Source organism: Sminthopsis crassicaudata, chromosome 4 (assembly GCF_048593235.1).
Source record: "Sminthopsis crassicaudata isolate SCR6 chromosome 4, ASM4859323v1, whole genome shotgun sequence".
Classification (NCBI taxonomy): Eukaryota; Metazoa; Chordata; class Mammalia; order Dasyuromorphia; family Dasyuridae; genus Sminthopsis; species Sminthopsis crassicaudata.
The window spans coordinates 57,920,564-57,939,111 of NC_133620.1; the positions used below are offsets into that span (position 1 = coordinate 57,920,564).

At 40.9% G+C, this 18,548-nt stretch overlaps 1 protein-coding gene across 1 annotated transcript in view; it reads right to left on the reverse strand.

Moving 5' to 3' along the window:
- SCYL3 (SCY1 like pseudokinase 3) overlaps nt 1–13,415 on the reverse strand; it is a 36,699-nt gene extending 23,284 nt beyond the window's left edge. Inside the window, exons 1-2 of the mRNA XM_074308319.1 lie at nt 12,993–13,415; nt 4,883–5,097 (exon numbers count right to left, since the gene is read on the reverse strand). Of these exons, the coding sequence (XP_074164420.1) occupies nt 4,883–5,047 (165 nt within the window). The 5' untranslated portion in view covers nt 5,048–5,097; nt 12,993–13,415. The remainder of the gene's footprint in view (nt 1–4,882; nt 5,098–12,992) is intronic.
- Between the last annotated feature and the right edge of the window lie 5,133 nt (nt 13,416–18,548).

Below are 18,548 nucleotides of genomic sequence, written 5' to 3' on the forward strand. Positions count from 1 at the left end.
GATGACACCCCAATTTAGATATCTCTTATCTTTCTTTCCATCATTAGTAACCTACTAGACATCAACCCAGGACACTCAAACTTAACCATACCTCCTCCACTAGTCTTATTTCCATCAGGGATATAACCTCAGTGTTCTCTGATCTACATCTCTTATCCTCCCCTCTGCCTTATCCTGTACAGACTTGGATCTTACCTTATCTGGTCAGTTTCACCTCCATAACATTTTCTGCATTTGTTCCAAATCTCTACATTTTCATAATCACTGCTATAATTTGTCTCCATTCCCTCTAATCTAGAATGTTGCCATAGCCTTGAAATTAGGCCCAACTTCATGTTCTAACCTATACATTCATCCTCCACACAAATAACTTCAGAAGGCACAAGTTTATCCACACGGTGCTACTCAAGGACCTTCAGCGCATTTTATTCAAAAGATCATCAGTAGCCAAACTTTTCCTTTGGGTACTTAAAAGCTTTCACAACCCGGGTCTTTTTTACATGAACACCTCACATATTTACCATTCCAGCCATGTTGGCTGAACTGTTACCAATTTTGGTTCTCTATTTCCCACTATATCCCTTTACGTGGGCTGTCTCCCACATATCATGAATGTACTCTAATACTCAAAGAATCCCTAGTTTCTTGTGGAAATCAGCTCACATGTCACTTACCAGAAACCTTTCCTGATCCTCCAATTGTTACTGTTCTTTCCACATTCACATAATTATGTACAGGCATAGAAATTTATTCATCAATAAAAATAAGACTGTGCATTCTTTGAAAGCAGGGACTGTTTCTTGTGACTTAAGGTTCAAACTAGGTTGACCTCTAGGGGACCCTTCTAATCACAAATCTATGATATAGCTATTTGGTACACAGTTTTTGAAAACTGGTTTTCCAGATTTTCCAATGTGTAGATGACATAAAACTGAGAGGAAGAATTATGACACTAAAAGGATCCAAAGAGAACCTCACAGGACAGAAAACTAGACTGAATCTAATAGGATGAAATTTTACAGGGATAAATTTAAGATTTTACACTTCAAGTTGTTTTTCTAATTGATTTTTAAAAGTATCATGAATGAGGCTTTGAGTTATGGTTAGACAGCATTTTATTTGAAAAGCTAAAATCTGATCTTGGGCTAATAAGAGATATAGTTTCTAAGAACAAGAAGGTAATAGCCCCAATGTGCATGTAGAATATGTGCCAGTTCTGATGCCAGAAGAGGATGGATTAAACTGGAGATGCTGAGGCAAGCAGCCCACATGGTAAATCAGGGCCACGAGTTCAGACCACAGGAAGGGACCAGGGATATTTAGTCAGGGATAATGACAATTATTCAGTCATATGAACTCTATGTAGAAGTCAAGACTTGTTCTGTTGATCCCAGAAGGCAGAACAAGATAAAAGGGACTAGAAATATACTCAAACAAAATAGACTGCCTTAGAGGGGAGAGGGACCTCCCAATTTTCAAACAAACTCTTACCTGTGAAAAGCTACAACCAAGTGCTTCAATTTAATGGGAATTCTGATTCCATTATTCTGGTGAGCCCAAAGAAAAAGTTTTAAAATATGATAGATCCATGATAAATGTTACTGCTCACACTCCATTTACAGATAGAGAATTGTTGAAGAAAAATTCAAGAGAGGAGCCAGTAGACTTGATGCATATCCCCAAGTGTTCTGTAATCAGAAAGCACAGCCCATTATTTCAGATATCTAATAATATCTGCTGTGCTAGCTACATTCCCCCCAACTCCTAACAAATACAGAACAAAGTACTACTAACAGCAATACCTGCTAGGTTAGGGAAAACAAGGGATCAGCACAGAAGATACTAAGCAAAAACTAAAGTAGAAGTAGCATTGCAAGATCAATGTTTTGTGATTAGAAGGAACCTTGGAGGTTTTCAAGTTCAATACTTTCATTTTTATACATAAGAAACTAAGGTCCAGAGAGGCAAATGCTGTCGCTGATAGAACACTGATATAGTGCCTACCATAGGACAAGCGCTACGCTAAGCACTTTACAATAATTATTGTACTTGATCCTCATAACAATCCTGTTAAATCAATGATAGCAAGATCAAAAACCAAAACTCTCAGGGAAAGTAGTAATTCAACTAAAAGTAGTTCAGTGGTTCAGACAAGACAGTGAAATTGCTGAAATCAAATGCACCAAATCCAACATTTCTCAAGTGCTCATTACTAGCCCAAAGATAATTTAGATAGAATTTCATATTGTTCCTTTTCAGATTATTCCGATTGAAGCTTCAGATCTGGTACTTTTGCTATAGTCCAGTATGGAAGCATCTAAAAAGTTGCTTTAAAAACAAACCTCTCCTTTTGCACACAAATTTAACTCTGGCCACAGCTGCTAAAGACTTTAGCCTAAACCTGTAATAAACATTGGATGGTATTATGAATGAATAAGGGCTTTTTCTAGATCTACTCTTGTCAAAAGACACCTGGCACTTATTGTTAGACCAAGCCCTACTAGGTATTCAAGAAAGCCAGAACTGGGTGTTGTACTAGGGTTTTCCATAAGAGCCTTTGCATATAAAACTCAGCTGATATTTAAAAGCTTGGCCAAACACTACCATTCATGAAAAACTGGCCTCAAGTTTCTATTTCCCTAAAACAGCACTTCTACATTTGTTGCAATATATATGGTAACATGGAAACTCCAGCTCTAACTACATGCAACAAAGCTAAGAGCTTTATAATTCCTCTTCACTGTTTCTCATAAATGGATATTATATGTAACATTATAAAAAGGAATCGCTCCCTTTCAGTAATAAATAGCAAACACACAATTCACTTTTAATGTCTTTAACTAATAATGGAATCATTATATTCAAAAGTTTGGCAAGTTGGGCTACATATTATATCATTCTAAGAAAGGACCATGAAAATAAGAGTTTCTGGTTCTTTTCTGGATACTTAGACAACTTGAAACCAGTTTTATAAATCTCATGGTTATTTCTGCTAATGACTTTAAACTGAAGCCAGTTATTTTGGTCATCCACAACATAAGATAAAAGCCAAATTACAAAAATACTTAACATCCAATTCTTTTTACTGCCCTATAGTCTATTCCCAAGAGGTCCCAAACTATTCCCAAATCACAAACCATTAATTTTGGAAAATGCTCTCACCTTTGATAAAAATATCAAATTCTCCTACAGTCATTTGCACAAATTCAGAGAGAAAAACATTTACTGTATTTAAAAAAAGAAAAAAGAAAGAAACTTCACAACAAGGACACCTTCCTTTTTCTCTCAAATCGTATGTATGGGGTTTAAAAATAAAAATTAAAGAACATTTCTAAATCCAGATGCATTCTTTAGAAATACATTGCAGTTTCAGAATGGATTTTAAAAAACACAAGTCATAACACATAAAATAATTGCTAGTCCAAAAAGAGCCCTGTTCATTTCATTAACTCTGAAGTCATTATAAAGAACAAGAGAGACAATTATAAATGCTTTATAAGTGGATAGCCCTTCTCAAAAGCATTTTCACATATTCATTTGACCCTCACAACAACCCTGTGAGGTAGGCAGATATTATGCCCACTTTACAGAAAAGAAAATAGAATCAAGTCCAAATGCAATTTAGATGGGACTAGAACCATGTTCTTTTGTTTTCACTCTAGAAGTATTCTATCAGAAAATACTGGCATCCTATGCTGAGGAGAGATGTCATTAGATCATGCATTTTCCACAATTTCTACCAAATTATTAACAATATCTGGATTGGGGCAGAGGTGAAGGTTTCACTAAAAAGAAAATTATTTAGTTTTAATATAAATTACATAATTCCCAATTTTACTATTTCTTTGAAACAATATCATAAAGTGGATTGTTATAAATTGGACTGTGATTTCCCAGAGGAACATTTCAATTAGGGGATTCTGTCCCTAACCAAAGACTCAGCATCAAATGAATCACAGAACAAATAATATAATAATAAAATCAAAGATACAACTACAAACTTCTTCAACTTTAGAAGCAGTAGTACTATAATCAAAGTCCTATGTAATACACGTAATTATAGGATCTGAAATTATATGTAACATTTTAAAATGCAATTATCTAAAACTATTTGCTTAAAAAAAGAAAAAAAAAGAACATTTAAGTAACAATAATCTTGATCATTTTAAAAATGCTTAGTAATACATTTTTTTGGGAGGATCATTTAGCTCAGATCTTTATTTTTAAAAAAACTATCGGGGAATATCTGAGTTGATGATTGGTTTTTCTCTAGAAAAGCTTCACTGTAATATACAAAGGCATTCAAAATCATTTTACTGACTATGGAGTTTCATCCCCTGATAGGATAAGTTCCTTGGATGACATACTGATAGACTGAATAATTTAACAGAAGTAGAAAAAGATATAGATAATCCTCATTTTGCAGTTTAAGCCCCAAAGTTCCCAGGGCAAATAGTTTCCATTTACCCTTTGCAGCAATAAATTAAGTTTGCAAAACATACTTTTGTTTTAACATTTTCCCTAAGATAGAACAACCTATTACTGTAATTGGGCATAGTAAAATTAGTCTCACAAAAAAAGTTCATATAAAACCTCAAAAAAGTAAATGACAAAATCAATCACATTGATTTTTATAAAGCTGCTTTATTTGGAGATTATACTTGGTAATATCCCACCAGCTGGAGACATTCTCAAAAACTGTTAAGTTTTTAAAGTAGGCTATGAATAAACCCCTAGAACCTCTCACCTCATTTATTTCAGAAAGAAATCTGTCCTTTCTTGGATTCAAGTTTTGGGTTTTTGTTTCTTTTTAAATAGGAAATGATAAATGGAGATAGCAGCAGGTGCTGATTATTAAGTAAAGTTGTCTCCTCTACAGTACCTTGGCAGCTTTATTAACCTTGTCTTCATTTTCTCTCTTGTATACAAAAACTGAGGCAAGCTTGCCATCTTGTAGCACGGCTGGATAAACAACCAGTCCTGCAGGGAGGCTGAAGGGCGGCTCTTGAAGGGTGTAGCTCTTTAAAGCACTGTTCTCAGATCCCATACCTTGTGAGCAGCGAAGCTGAGGTGGGGTTTCTTCTTAGAAACACAGACCTAAAAGAGATTTCCAAAAACATTAAATCCACCTATACATCAAGCATGAAAACAGAAGACTCATTCCTAAGGCTGAACTTTTTTAAAAGACCTAGAGTCTCTCCTTGGGCTTTTCAGAATCCTTTGAACCTCCGGACAATTCTCATTAAAGAGTAAATGCTCAGTAATCAGTCAATATCCCAGACTGTGGGCTTTGGACTATCTTAAGCACCTCTCCCTAGGGAATCCTGTGTGGGAGGGCCCAGAGAAATAAGGGAGCTTGTGCTTCCCAGCCCATTTATTTCAGCAGATTTTAAAACAAGATCACCAGTTTCACAAGGTGTTAGGATTACTAGGTGAATTCTCACCTTGTTACTGTCCAGACAACCTGAGTTCTCACCTAGTAATCCTAACATCTCTCACCTAGTAATCCTAACAACAAGGCCCATCACATTTATAATTTTATCCATCAACAAAGCATTTATTAAGTGCCTACTATGTGCCAAGCACTATGCTAAATGTTAGAGATATAAATGAGACCCTCAAGGTCCTTACTCCTGGGGGGGATACAACATAATCATGGATATGTATAGGATATGTACAAAATAAGTACAGTGAAGGGGCAAACTAGGGGAACACCTAAGGGAATACAGAAAAAGATTCTTGAAAAGGGAACTGGAGTCTCCAACATGTGTAACAGATTCCCAAGAAACTTGCACCTTATGCAAAGGCACAGGGGGCAGGAAATGAACTGTCATACATGAGGGACAGCAAATGGGCTAGTCTGGTGGAACAGAATTGAGAAGGAATAATAAGAAAAATGTATAGGAAGACTGACTGGAGCCACATTATAAAAAGAGCTTTCAATACTAGTTAGTCTAGCAACAAAGAACTGAAGCTTCCGGAACAAGGGAGGGAAGTGGTCAGGCAGATGAATCAGAAATGTCAATCTAGCTGCTGTGTTGTCAATGGATTGTGAAAGAGAGAGACGGGATGCTGGAATACTAATTAGGAATCTACTGCACAGATCCAGGCAAGAAATTATAAAGATTTAAAGAAGGAAATAGTTATCAGAAACCCTGAGGAGGCAGAACTGAGAGGACTTACCACAAAGCCAGGCAGAAGACTAAGAATGAAGAGTTGAGAATAACTCCTATTTTGCAAACCAAAGGTACCATCAATGAAAACAGTTCAGAAAGAAAACTACTAAATCCTGTTATAGTCATGCTGAGAATATCTAAGTGACAAGCAGATGGAGACACAGGACAAGGACTCAGGAGAAACACTTGGGCCTGCCTGCCCCTCAGGGGTAAGTGAGCCTGTGGAAGTTGGGAGAGGAGGAGGAGAGAGGTAGGTATAGAGACCCAGGTCAGCCACCTTCTGGGGCAAGAGGTGGGTTATGATTCTGCAAATCGGACCCAGAACTGGTCTATCATGAAGACTCAGAGAGGAGAAAGTACCCAAAAGAAACAGTGTCAACTATCTCATAGTACAAAGGTCAAAAAGGTTGGGGACTTGAGAATGTTCCGATGACAAAAAGCCACAAAACAAAAGGCAACAAAAGGAGGTAATAAAAATCATTAATATCAAATAATAAATGATTTAAGGGCATTATAGAGGTGTAACATATAGTATGATATTAAGAACTGAGAGAAATTCATTTCCTAAAGAAGTAGGGCATTTGAGTGTGCTTTTTAAAGAATGGATTAGAATTTAACAGACAAAAAAGGATAAAGAAGGCATTCCAAACATTTAAAAAAATAGCATGAGAAAAGATCCAGAGAAAGGAAAGTACAAGATATGTTTGAAGGGTCAAGGTACTAAGTCAGGCAGAATGAAAAATACAGTGAAAATAATAAAATAGATAAGATTGAAAAGGCAGCGTAGCACCTGATTGTAGAATACCTCTGAATGCCAAACAAGAATGAACTTTTCTTCCTAGATAATACCAAATCTCACTTAAGATTTTTGAGAAGAGTGATCTGACCATATGTATCCAAGAGGAAGAACTATCTAGCAGTAATGTCTGCAATATTGAGGGTCAATCCAAAAAGGGAGAGAATGGAAATGACAAACTTATTAGGAGGCTGTTGCCACATCCAAATAGAGAACAAGGAGGGTCTTTATCTGAGTGAGAAATAGATCAGAAAGAGATTCATGTAAATGATAGGGGCAAAGACAGAATTAAAAACATTTCCGAATAAAATTAATGAAATATGGGAGAGGGAAAAGTCAAAAGTTACTTTAACTTAGCTAAAGACCAACTATAGTGTCTCAGAACATTCCTTAGTAGATATTTAGATATACAGCATTTGATATTTTGACAAGGATCATTGTTGCTAATACCAATATAGAGAAAAGTTGAAAGACTTTTAAAATGTTTGATATTTGATTTTTTGGAAAGGTAAAATACTTTATACCTACTGGGTTGTGATGCAGGCAAAAGGCACACTAGGCAGAACACTCGACCTGGAGTTCAAATGTTACCTCAAATATTACTAGCTGTGTGAACTTGAACAAGACCATTTAACCTCAGTGTGCCTAGTTTTCTCCTCTTTGAAATAAGGATAACAAGTGCATCTATCCCCCAGGTTTGTGAAAGTCAAATGGAAAATACTTTGTAAATCTTAAAGCACTATACAAAAGCTATCATAATTCTCATTATTCTTTATTCCCAAGTAAATTACATGCAATAAATTCCCCAAATGGACCTAACACTTAAATTGTTTGCTCAATTAATTAGCCAGTTCTAAAACAGTTCTCCAAGGAAAAAATTAAGTGGCTTACATTCGAAGCACCCTTCAATTCAAAGTGAGAATCACTAGACAAGAAACAAGAGGGCAAAAGTATGCTAGTAAAATAAAGGTTGAGTGTACTTAAAATACTTTCAAATAAAGCTTTTCTAGTTAAAATCATATACCCAACTTTCCTGATTTCCCAAAGAACAGGCAAGAAAAAATTTTTATCATGAAAGATTCTTCTCTAACTTCAATATTTATTAAATGACTCCATGTATGCTAAGCATGGAGTGGCATTTTTAAAAGTTTTTATGAATGAGATTTATTTGGATCATTTTAGAATTTTCTTTCATTTCATGTTTACTTAAAATGCTACAAATATGCAGATTAATTGGCATTTTGTAAGTACTATGTACCAAAGTGCTAAATGTGCTATTCAGAAGTTTAAAAAATTTAAATTTCCCTAGCTGTAAGTATAGTTAGCAATGCAACAAAATGAGTGTTCAATTTACCTAAAAGTTTATTTTTTTAATAATTATTATAAAAGATTCCTAATATTTTTAGTCATATGCACCACCTACTTTCCCTTCTCTTTTTGCCACAACTTATGTGAGATCCTCATAAACAACACTTTCCTCTTGCCATGTCAAGATTAGCATTAGTTCATTAGACTTCTGCTTAGTTACGCTTAACTGAAAAACACATCAAACCTTAAAAAGACACAGCAAATTGCTGTCCCAAGACAAGACTGACTTCACCCCCCCTCATAAATGACAATCTGCTTCCTGCCCTGATACATTTAGATATGATGCCTCCATTCCTGGAAAAGGGCTATATCTTTTAGGCACACAAGGGTACCTTCCTAAAATAAACATCAGTCAAGGAAAAGTTTAAGGGGTCAAGAGGTAGTTAAGTTGAAATAACAGAATAAAACAGACTTTTCAAGAACACAAGCATAGAGGAAGTACTGTGACCACAGGACAGTGGTTTTCAAAAACAACCATCAGGAACTTACACTGAACTCATTTCTAAAGTTCTATGCAAAAACCAAACACTTTAAAACAAATTTTGATCTCAGTATCATGTCAAGAATTCTGAATTTAGAATCAGAGGACCTTAGTTCAACCTGTCAAGTCCCCTGATACTCATTAACCCATCAAACATTTGTAAACACCTAATATATGAAGCATGGGGGCACACAAAGAAACCAAAGAAGCCTTGCCCTCAAGATGTGGTACTGTCTAGGAGAAAACAACCATGCTCACATAAAAATACATATCATAGGCAAAACTGTGGAAGATTAATACACTGAAAAGCTGAGGGGGAAGAGAAAGTAAAAGAATCCTCAGGAGGCTTTAAAGTTAGCCCCTCTGTGTCCATGCAAACGAATACCCTCCCCTGAACTTAAAGCAGTTTGCCACCAGCTGACTACTGAACGTTTCACACACGGCTCTCCAGAGATTGTAAACCTAACTTCTCCACATCTCTACCCCAGTCTACCCCTTTTCCAAACTTCCCTGTCGGTCAAAGGCACAGTCACTGTTCAGTCTCTCAGCTTCTACATGATCTCTGGCTCCCTAACTCCCCTTTACAATTATGTTAAGACCCCACTGTCTCTTTCTCCTCAGGGGTTCAGACATTCATCACTATCAGCTTCAATTCTCTCTACTTTAGTCCATCCTCTACGTGGCTGCCCAGGTGATTTTCTTTAAGTACAGGTCTGGCCATGTCTCTGCCCCATTCAATAAATTCTCTTTCCTCTAGAAGCACATACAAACACCTCTGTTTACCTTTAAAGTCCTTCAGAACCTTACCCAACCTGTCTTTTCTTCCTTGTTGGATGCTACTCCTTCTCCAAGTTGGTGATCCAGTCAAACTGGCCCCTTCCTCCTCCTCATTTCCCAGACTTCTGCACTTAAGTCATCCTGCATTTGGAATGAGCTCCCTCCTCTCACCTCAGCTTCCAAGACCCTCTCTCTCTTCCTTAAACAAGTACCCCAAGCACAATCTTCTCGGTTTCCTAATTTGTTAATACCCGGTTTCTCAAACCTTTTACTTATTATTTTCGTTACACTCACACCATCCTCCATTAGAAAGTAAACTCTTTGTGACAGATTGTTCCTAGTATCTAGAAGAGTACAGAATAGAATGATTGAGGAGAATAGTGATTCTACAAAGTGATCTACATTCTCTCCATTAGGAACAGCCTATTTGAAAGCACAAATGTAATATCACATAAGGATCTTGTTGGCTGGGGAACCTTTCACTTCTAAGCCACTGATTCTAGGAACTTTTCATTGGTGAAATGAGTCCCAGCTCTGCCACTTGGTTAAAAGAAACAACCTCTAAGTCTCCTGATTCTCAGTTCTCAAATGGATATGTGATCTCATCAATTTGAAAATTTCTTTTTACAATCAGGCATTAGTCAATCTGCTGGAGGCCTTCCATTAAGTGAGGATTATCTCCTTAGGTTGCTATAAGGATAAAACTGGAAGAATGTATGTAAAGCACTTTGTAAACCATAAGGTACTACATAAATATCCTCAGTTACTCAAATTACTATAACATCAGTTTAATGTGTCACTCTTTGTATATAATTTTTAGCAATCAGTCTAACAAAATTTTAGTTAGGCACAGAAAAAGCAAAATTTCTTTGAAAAGCAGCATGTTTTTTGTATAAAACCCTTTAGAATTTTTTCTTAAAATAAAATATATGTAATATATTTTAAAGAAGTCAACATTTCTCAGGAGATATTTATTTTGCTTTTAGGGAATTACACTCATACATAATTTATCCTTACTGCTAGTACCTTCACTGGGATTTCCTTTTATTTTTCCTGTAGATAGTTTATTTGCACATAGCCATTAACATGTTGTTTCCTTAGACTCTGAGCTCCATGAGCTCTGAGCAGCAACTGTTTTTGCCATAAATAAATGAATGAATAAAAGAACTTGTTGACTAGACTTTTAAGGACCTCAAGCTCTTCACTGTACTTAAAGCTCATCTTAACACCACTATTCTTCTATTCTTGTATGGTTGTGACGCATTTGCTAAAGTCTTGAAGGAAAGGTGTTTGCGGGGTCTAAGTTGTGAAATATTAAAAACAAAAAGTTATCAAGCTTAGTAACTAATAAAATTTTGCTGGAAAAAGATGAGCTAGCCACATGAAAGAGTTATGACTGATAAAGATAACTGCTATGTTGTACAAGTATTACAAGAAGTCAAGGGAAAGTGAGGAAGCCAGGTCCCCTTTCCCCCAGAATAACTCCTATTTGTACATTTACAGAAGACAGGGACAAGAGACCTAAAAAGAGCATTTATTTTCATCTGCATCGATTGAGGGAAGGTCCAAACACTGAATTCACATATCCACGGCAGCCATTTACTTTGCTCCAAGAATCTGCTAGGTAATATGACCAGATACTAGTCAATCAATAAACATACTCATATACTAAGCCTGATAACAAGAGCCATACTTCTATTTTGTCGAGTCAGCATTAATGTCAGTAGCCCGATGAATACGATCGGGCTCAGATAATGCTACATAGCTTGGAGGAACTTTTTTCTGTATCTAGTTGTGAATACCATTGTCAAAGAAAAACATGTTACCATAGTTGAAAAAAAAGGTATGTCATCTACAAGTCTCAAAAACCAGTAATTGTCATGTTTTCCATACTAATAACACCAGCTGAGAGAAAGTGCGGCATTTTGGTTAAGCGTATCAGAGGGTAAAGGGCAAGATGACTGTCCACATAACCACATTTCCCTCCGACTTCAATGGAAGTTTCTATGGAAACTGTAGAGTTCTCTCACTGTTCCAGAAAGGAAAACAAAATTAGCGTCCTCAAAAGTACCTTTTTTCATTTATATTCTTGGCCTCAATAATAAATTGCTATAAAGTTGACAAGCAGTTACTAATACTAGAGAAAAAGTCAATGAAAAAACCAAAACGAGTGAAAATTTATCTTCAGAACAAAAATAGACAACAGTTCTAGCGTTCTAGAATGCCCAGCTTCCTAACCCGTGGTTCCAGACCCCATGGGGGGTTCCTGAAATTAAGATTTATTAATTGTTTGATTTCTACACCTATTTTATACACCTACATACCCAAGGTCTAGTTAAAATTTCCTCAAGCAAAAAGGAGTCGTGAGTGGAAAAAAATCTTAAAAGCCCTATGGCCTGGACCTGGAGTGGGAAAGACCAGAATTCCAATTCTATCAAGTCAATTAACTTTAGCCGGCCTCAGTTTCCTCATCCATAAAATGGGGATAACACCCATTTCCCATGATTGTAGTAAGGGCAAAATGAGATATTTGGAAAACACCATGCAAAATCATAAGAGTCCCATAAATGCTTGAATCAAAAATTCCTAACTACTGCTCCAGAAAGGAGGGTTCCAACAGCTCGGGGTGCTGAAGCAAACAGGCCCGACTCCAGCCTCAAGGCTCCCCGGAGCGGGCTCCATCAGGGAGCGCACGTACCAGGAGCTTCACAAGTAATGGCATTCACAGGGAGTCTCCAAAACAAGCCGGGCACCCGTCTCACCCGCTGCCCGCGGGGCCGTGTCAGGCTCGGGGACCCGCGGACCCCCGGCCCGGACGCCCTCGAGCCTTCCGGGCCCTTCCTTTCTGCAGGTGAACAAGCGTCTGGCCCAGAGCCCCCGAGGCCGGCCTGGAACTCGGATGCCCGCGTCCGCAGGCTCAGCCCAGACTCCCCGACCCCAGACTCCCGGCATGGCCTCAACCGGTGTGGCGCTCTCGGCTGACCCGGGCACGTTTTCTTTCCCAAAGGAGACGTGTTCTGCCCCTTTACTAGGATTCAAGCCTGAAAGCCACGCAAAGCGTGCGGGGCTGCGGCCGCCCCGGGCTGTCCCTCGGGGATAAGCAGGCTCCGCCGCGGGCACACCGCCTTCTCAAAAGCCGAGACTCGTCGGAGACCTCCCGGCCGGCACTGCTCTGAGGAGGGGGCTTCCTCGCTCAGCACTCCCCTACCGCGAGGGCTCGGGTGCCGCAAATCCGACCCCCGACCCCCTCCCCCGCCGGCTTGTCACGTGAGCCTCAAGCCCCCGGGACATGCGCTCCCTCCCGGACCGCGGGACCCACCCACCGCTCCCAATTCGGCCCGGGCGGTCTCCCAGACCCCGACTTCGGGAGACGGCGGAGATCGGGCCCTCTCACCTGCGGGGGCGACAGCGCCAAGAGACGGAGGGTGGCGGCTCCGGACAGTCTGCGCTTTGCCACCAAAGACACCTATGACCCCTGACCTTCTGCCGGCCCCGCCAGGCTGCGGCCCCAGAGCCCACTGACTGGGGTTCGGTCCAGCCGACACCATAGAGACGCCCCCGGAAACGGGACAGAACGCCGGCCTCCGTCCCTCCGGCTCCACCAGAGAGGCGGCTGCGTCCCGAACCGCGCTAAAGCGGTGCTCGCCCCGTAGCCCTGGGACGGGGGCGCCCAGCTCAGGACGGGAGCCGTCCCCCTCTGTTCCTCACTGGGGTCGATAGAGACGGTTACTTAGAGTCAGGCCTCCGCCCCGAAAGGGATCTCTGGAGACTCTCTGCCACCGCACTCGGATTCCAAGGGCCACTTCCGCCCGAACCCAAGATGGCTGCCCGGCCTCCTCGCCACACATTGTACGGGGAGAGGGAGGGACCGTGGCACATCTCCAGCCCTTCCATTGGTTCATCTGGGAGACCGAAGTTCTGTGCGAAACGACTAATGTTTTGCCCGCCATGATAAGTTCGGGCAGGTATTTCAGGGCGACTCCTGGCTGCGATAGTTCCGCCCGAACTGGCCAGGAGGTGCTTTCGGCAGGTGAGCCGGCTCCCGAGGACGGGGGCACGTAGTCCCACCCCCTCCTCCGCCCCTTTCCCCTTTCCGCTCTGTTGTGCTAACTTTTCTAGGTACTGATTTCAAATAAATAGAATCATTTCTTAAACTCTGGAGCGGTCTCGGAGACCCGCGCGCCCCGGGGCGGACTCCCGGCCGTGGTCTCGGCGCCCGAATGGATGTGGGAGTCCCGTGAGGCCGCCCGGAGGCCACCTCCCGGCGTAGGGCGCTACTTCCCGAGTCGTTAGTCCCTCTCTCCCCTGTCTCTAGCGTGTTTCCTTTCGTGGCAGAACCCCCTGAAGGGGGCCTTGCAAGCCCCGCCCCCAAAGGCTCTTTAAGTGCTTGTGCGATTGAATTTTACAGATGAGGAAAATGAATTCCAAGGCTCGGGGACTGGCATAAGGATGACCCCTGGGCTTAACTCCCCGCTCGCCCGGTCCCATTTAAAAACAAACATTCTCCCTTCCAAAAGAGAGAACGTCCCAGGGAAAGGGAACCCAGACCCGGGAGGGCCCTAAGAGGCCCCGGGGCATCCTGGCCCCAGCCTCTCACGGGAGGCAGGAGGCGCCTGCGGTGGGAGCCGGGACCCACGGCCGCGGGAAGCTCGGGAGAGAAGGCGAGGGTGCAGGAAGCATCCCTGAAATACAAAAAAAAATTGCATTTGAAATCATGAGTAATAGTGGGCGGGCCCGAGCCGCTCGGCTTCTTCGGGCTCGAGAGAGAACAGTGTGACGCGCACCTGAAGGGAGGGGGCTGCGCCAGGGCGCCTGCCTTCCCTCCAGAGCCAGCTGGGTCCGGGGACCAGGGACCCGCGCGGTCGGAGGTGGCCCCTCGAGGCCGAGTGCGGCCAAACCCCAGGGCAGCTCGGCGCTCCGGAGAGACGTGGCGGAGTCCTGGCCACCAGCTCAGACAGGAGCCGTCACTCAGCCCCGCGTACTGCAGATTGACCTCCAGCCTCCAGTTTTGGATTTTAGCCATTTTCTTTAATCATAATTAGTGGATATCTTCAGTGTTAAGTGTGATTAGTAGAGACAGGCCGGCCAAAGGCTCTGATCAAAATCAGTTTAATTCCCTGGTCCCACTCTGGCGAGGCGGTCGGAGCTGAACTCCAAGTTACCGCAAACCCCTGAGACCCGCCCCCTGGAGGCGCCTCACCTTGCCCCGCCCTGTCAGGAGTGCCAGGCTCGTCCCGGAGGTTAACATTTCCCCACCAGATCTAGTTAGGGGCCGTCCCGTGGCTGGTGCCTTCCTATGGGTCAACCCGCCAGGGCAGTGTTCCCGAGGTGTCTTTCTCCTTACCCTCCCCCCATACCCCGTGGGATTCCCACTAACTCCACCATGCTTCCCAACCCCACTTCTCCTAATTAATGGCCAACACTTTTAGGGAGCTAAGGCCCTTTCCGGAGTTAGCCTGCCAGCTAAGGATTCAAGCTGAACATGAAGAAAATTTTGGATTCTGTGAGACAAGAGTAGGTTCAAATAATTAAAGAAATGGAAAAGCATTTATTAAGTGCTTACTCTTTGCCAAGTGCCAAGTATACAACTAGGACTGAAAGGCAGGCCCAGCTGTCAAAGAGCTTGAATTCAGTGGAAGGATGCAGCTGCAGGCCAGATGGCAGTGCCCAGTAGGCTGCAAGTCCTGATGTTAGGGAGCAATGGCAGGAGAGAAAGTAAGGTCCTGTGCTCCACCATCCACCAAAAGGTTTGTAGCTCATCAAATTGGTGTGAATGTCTATATCCTTAGCTAGTGGTTGCTAGGGAATAGGAAGTAGAATTGAGGATTAGGATTGACAGCTTGGTTATTTCCAACTGGGGTTGAGACCAATGGCAGAATCTAGCATCTAATCAACAGGGCCAAGGTGGGGAAAAGGAAGAGCTCTGAGACACATATGCTGACTCTTCAGTCACAAAAATGTTGGGAAATAAAACAAATGGAAAGGATTGTGAAACCAGATTTAAATTGGTTTAGAGGAAAGGGTAGATGATTACGATTAGAAAAGGCTTTTAAAAACTTTTATATTTATAATCCCTTCTTTCTCTGCCTCATTGTCCCCCATTGAGCAACAATGGACAAAAACAACCCAAAAAACCCTTCTTAAATGTTATCCATCAAAACAAATGCCATGATAGTCCATACTTAAAAATGACCTCAGTTTGAGGACTCACTTGCCTTTTCCCTCTTGCCAAATATGTGAGGGTAGGGACTGGGGGCTGGAATCTCTTCTCCCCAATTCAATCCTCATGACTTCCTGCACCTAAAACAGCAAAGGTGTCACAGCAGGTGAACATGCCAGTAGGACAGGAGTCACTTGGACATGTAGCCCAAGGCCTTTGAGCACAATGTTTCTCAATTTTCTGCTTAGAGGAGGATTTTAAAATATCCTAGGCATCATGATACTGAAGTTCCCTTGTGGATCAAAATTCTAAATTCAAGAGTTTCTGACTTAGATTTTGGATGTAGGAATTTTCACAAAGTGTTTATAATGTAGCAGTAGGAAAGATATAGAGCTGCTCCCTCAAAAAAAAGAATATAGTCTTCATTTCTCTCTGACACCCTACTTGAATTGTTAAAGGCAATAGACCATATGGACATTTCCAAGGCAATAAGAAAATGTTTTGCTTATTTAGCAAATTCCACAGCACCTTTTGAAGGGAGTCTAAATTATAAAAAGGCAGAATGAGTCTTGAAAAATGTTTTTTATGGGTCAAGTTTTTCTTGATAACAATCTCAAATGTGTTGCTGGCATCAGCAGATGGGCACTCTGAATGAGAGATTTGTGTGTGTGTGTGTGTGTGGAGTGAAATAGGAGATTTGCCATGGTCATTGATTATATGTGGAGTGCCAGAAGGGCAATATTTAGGAACTGCCCCCAGCATGTGAAATATTTTAGAGAAATTGTACCTAAAGTTTTTTGATGAGCTTCTTGGATATATCTGGGTGACTATTAAAATTATATCTTGTAGCAGTAATGAACTGAACCAGCTACACCCAAGCGAAAGAACTCTGGGAGATGACTATGACCCACTACATAGAATTCCCAACCCCTCTTTTTGTCTGCCTCCATTTATTATTTCCTTCACAGGCTAATTGTACACTATTTCAAAGTCCGATTCTTTTTGTACAGCAAAACAACTGTTTGGACATGTATGCATATATTGTATTTAATTTATGCTTTAACATATGTAACATGTGTTGGTCAATGTGCCATCTGGGGGAGGGGGTGGGGGGAAGGAGGGGAAAAGTTGGAACAAAAGGCTTGGCAATTGTCAATCCTGTAAAATTACCCATGCATATATCTGGTAAATAAAAAGCTATAATAAAAAAGAATTTGAAAAAAAAATTTATATCTTGTTCTGCTTCCTCTAGCCACTATTCTAATCAGCTAGTAAATTTTAGCAGAAAATTAGGTTACAAAGAGGAACCCAATATTGAGGAAGAGAGCCATCTGCATCCAGAAAGAGAATTGTGGGGACTGAGTGTGGATCACAACATAGTATTTTCACTTTTTTTGTTGTCTGCACTTTTTTTTTTCCATTTTTTTCCTTTTTGATCTAATTTTTTTGTGCAGCATGCTAATTGTGGAAATATGTATAGAAGAACTGCACATGTTTAACAAGCATTGGATTACTTGCTATCTAGGGGAGGGATGGAAAAATTTAGAACACAAAATTTTGTAAGGGTGAATGTTGAAAATTATTTATGCATTTGTTTTGAAAATAAAAGTTTTAACAACAAAAGAAAAAAAAAAAAAAGGTTTATTTTAGGGTTTGGAAGTAAGATTAAAAGGTAGGAAAATACCAGAGCCAGGGTGGCTCCGATGGGCAGAAATCCTTGACGTGACCATCTTAAGGATGCCATGTTTGGGACCTCTGCAAAGAGTGGACTCCAATTTGGCTCTTTTTATAATAGGGGGACTTTGGACAATCTGAAGGGGCCCATAGGTGGAGTCCCAGGCTGGCCTCCAGCCTGACCTTCAATCAGGGTTAGAATTTGAATAGAATTCAATGGGTCCTTAGAGAAGGAAGAAGCTCTTTGTGGGGGTTAGGGAAACCTGAGCAGATAATGGGGGCTGGGAAAGCCCAGATATCATTGAAATTCAAAAAGGGTTTTTTTTGACCAGGATTTGTGAATCAAAAGATCCTAGCTTCTTTAGCCATGGGGGGTTGGCAATCAGAAAGGAATCTTAAAGGGATCTCAACCCCTATTCAAAGGGAAATTAATCATTGAAAGACTCTCAGAATCAGATCTACTATAAGTGAATGTAGAATCCTTTTTGGGGGGCCACAAAGATTACCTTTGTACTTTTCCTACTATAAGTATACCGTTTTTTAGGACAGAATGTAGAACTGTCTTCCTCATACCTTTCAATTAAACTATCAAATGGCCACCATTTACAATGGCATTATTCTAGATTCAAAATAAATTCTAGTTACAAAATAAAAGCAAGAATGTTCTTTTGGAAGAATAAACTTCAGACTCTGAAGAGGAAGAGACTACTAGCAATTTGGTAAGGAGAGAAAGGGAAAAAGGAGTTGATGGATGAGCTGAACCTGGGATGATTGATTAAGAGTGATTAAGTGGAGTCCTCAGTTGGGGGATGATTTTTGGAAACATAGGATCTGTGTGCCTCAGATTCCACCTAAGCCTAGGGCACTTTAGCCTAAGGTTTTTTTAGGTGAGCACTGAGCCAGGTGCTTCACACTGGCTTATCAAAGGAGTCAATTCATTTGGTTATGGAGATTCTACAGAATTCTAGAAAAGCAATTCAGAAAGTCTTAGAACACTGGACTCCAGCTTTCTTAGTGGCAGACCTGTGAAGAAAACAGGCTCTTCTCAACTCCTGGACTTTCCCTCTGTGAGATTATTCTGTTTCCTGATTTGAGCTGAAATCTTTTTTAAAATTT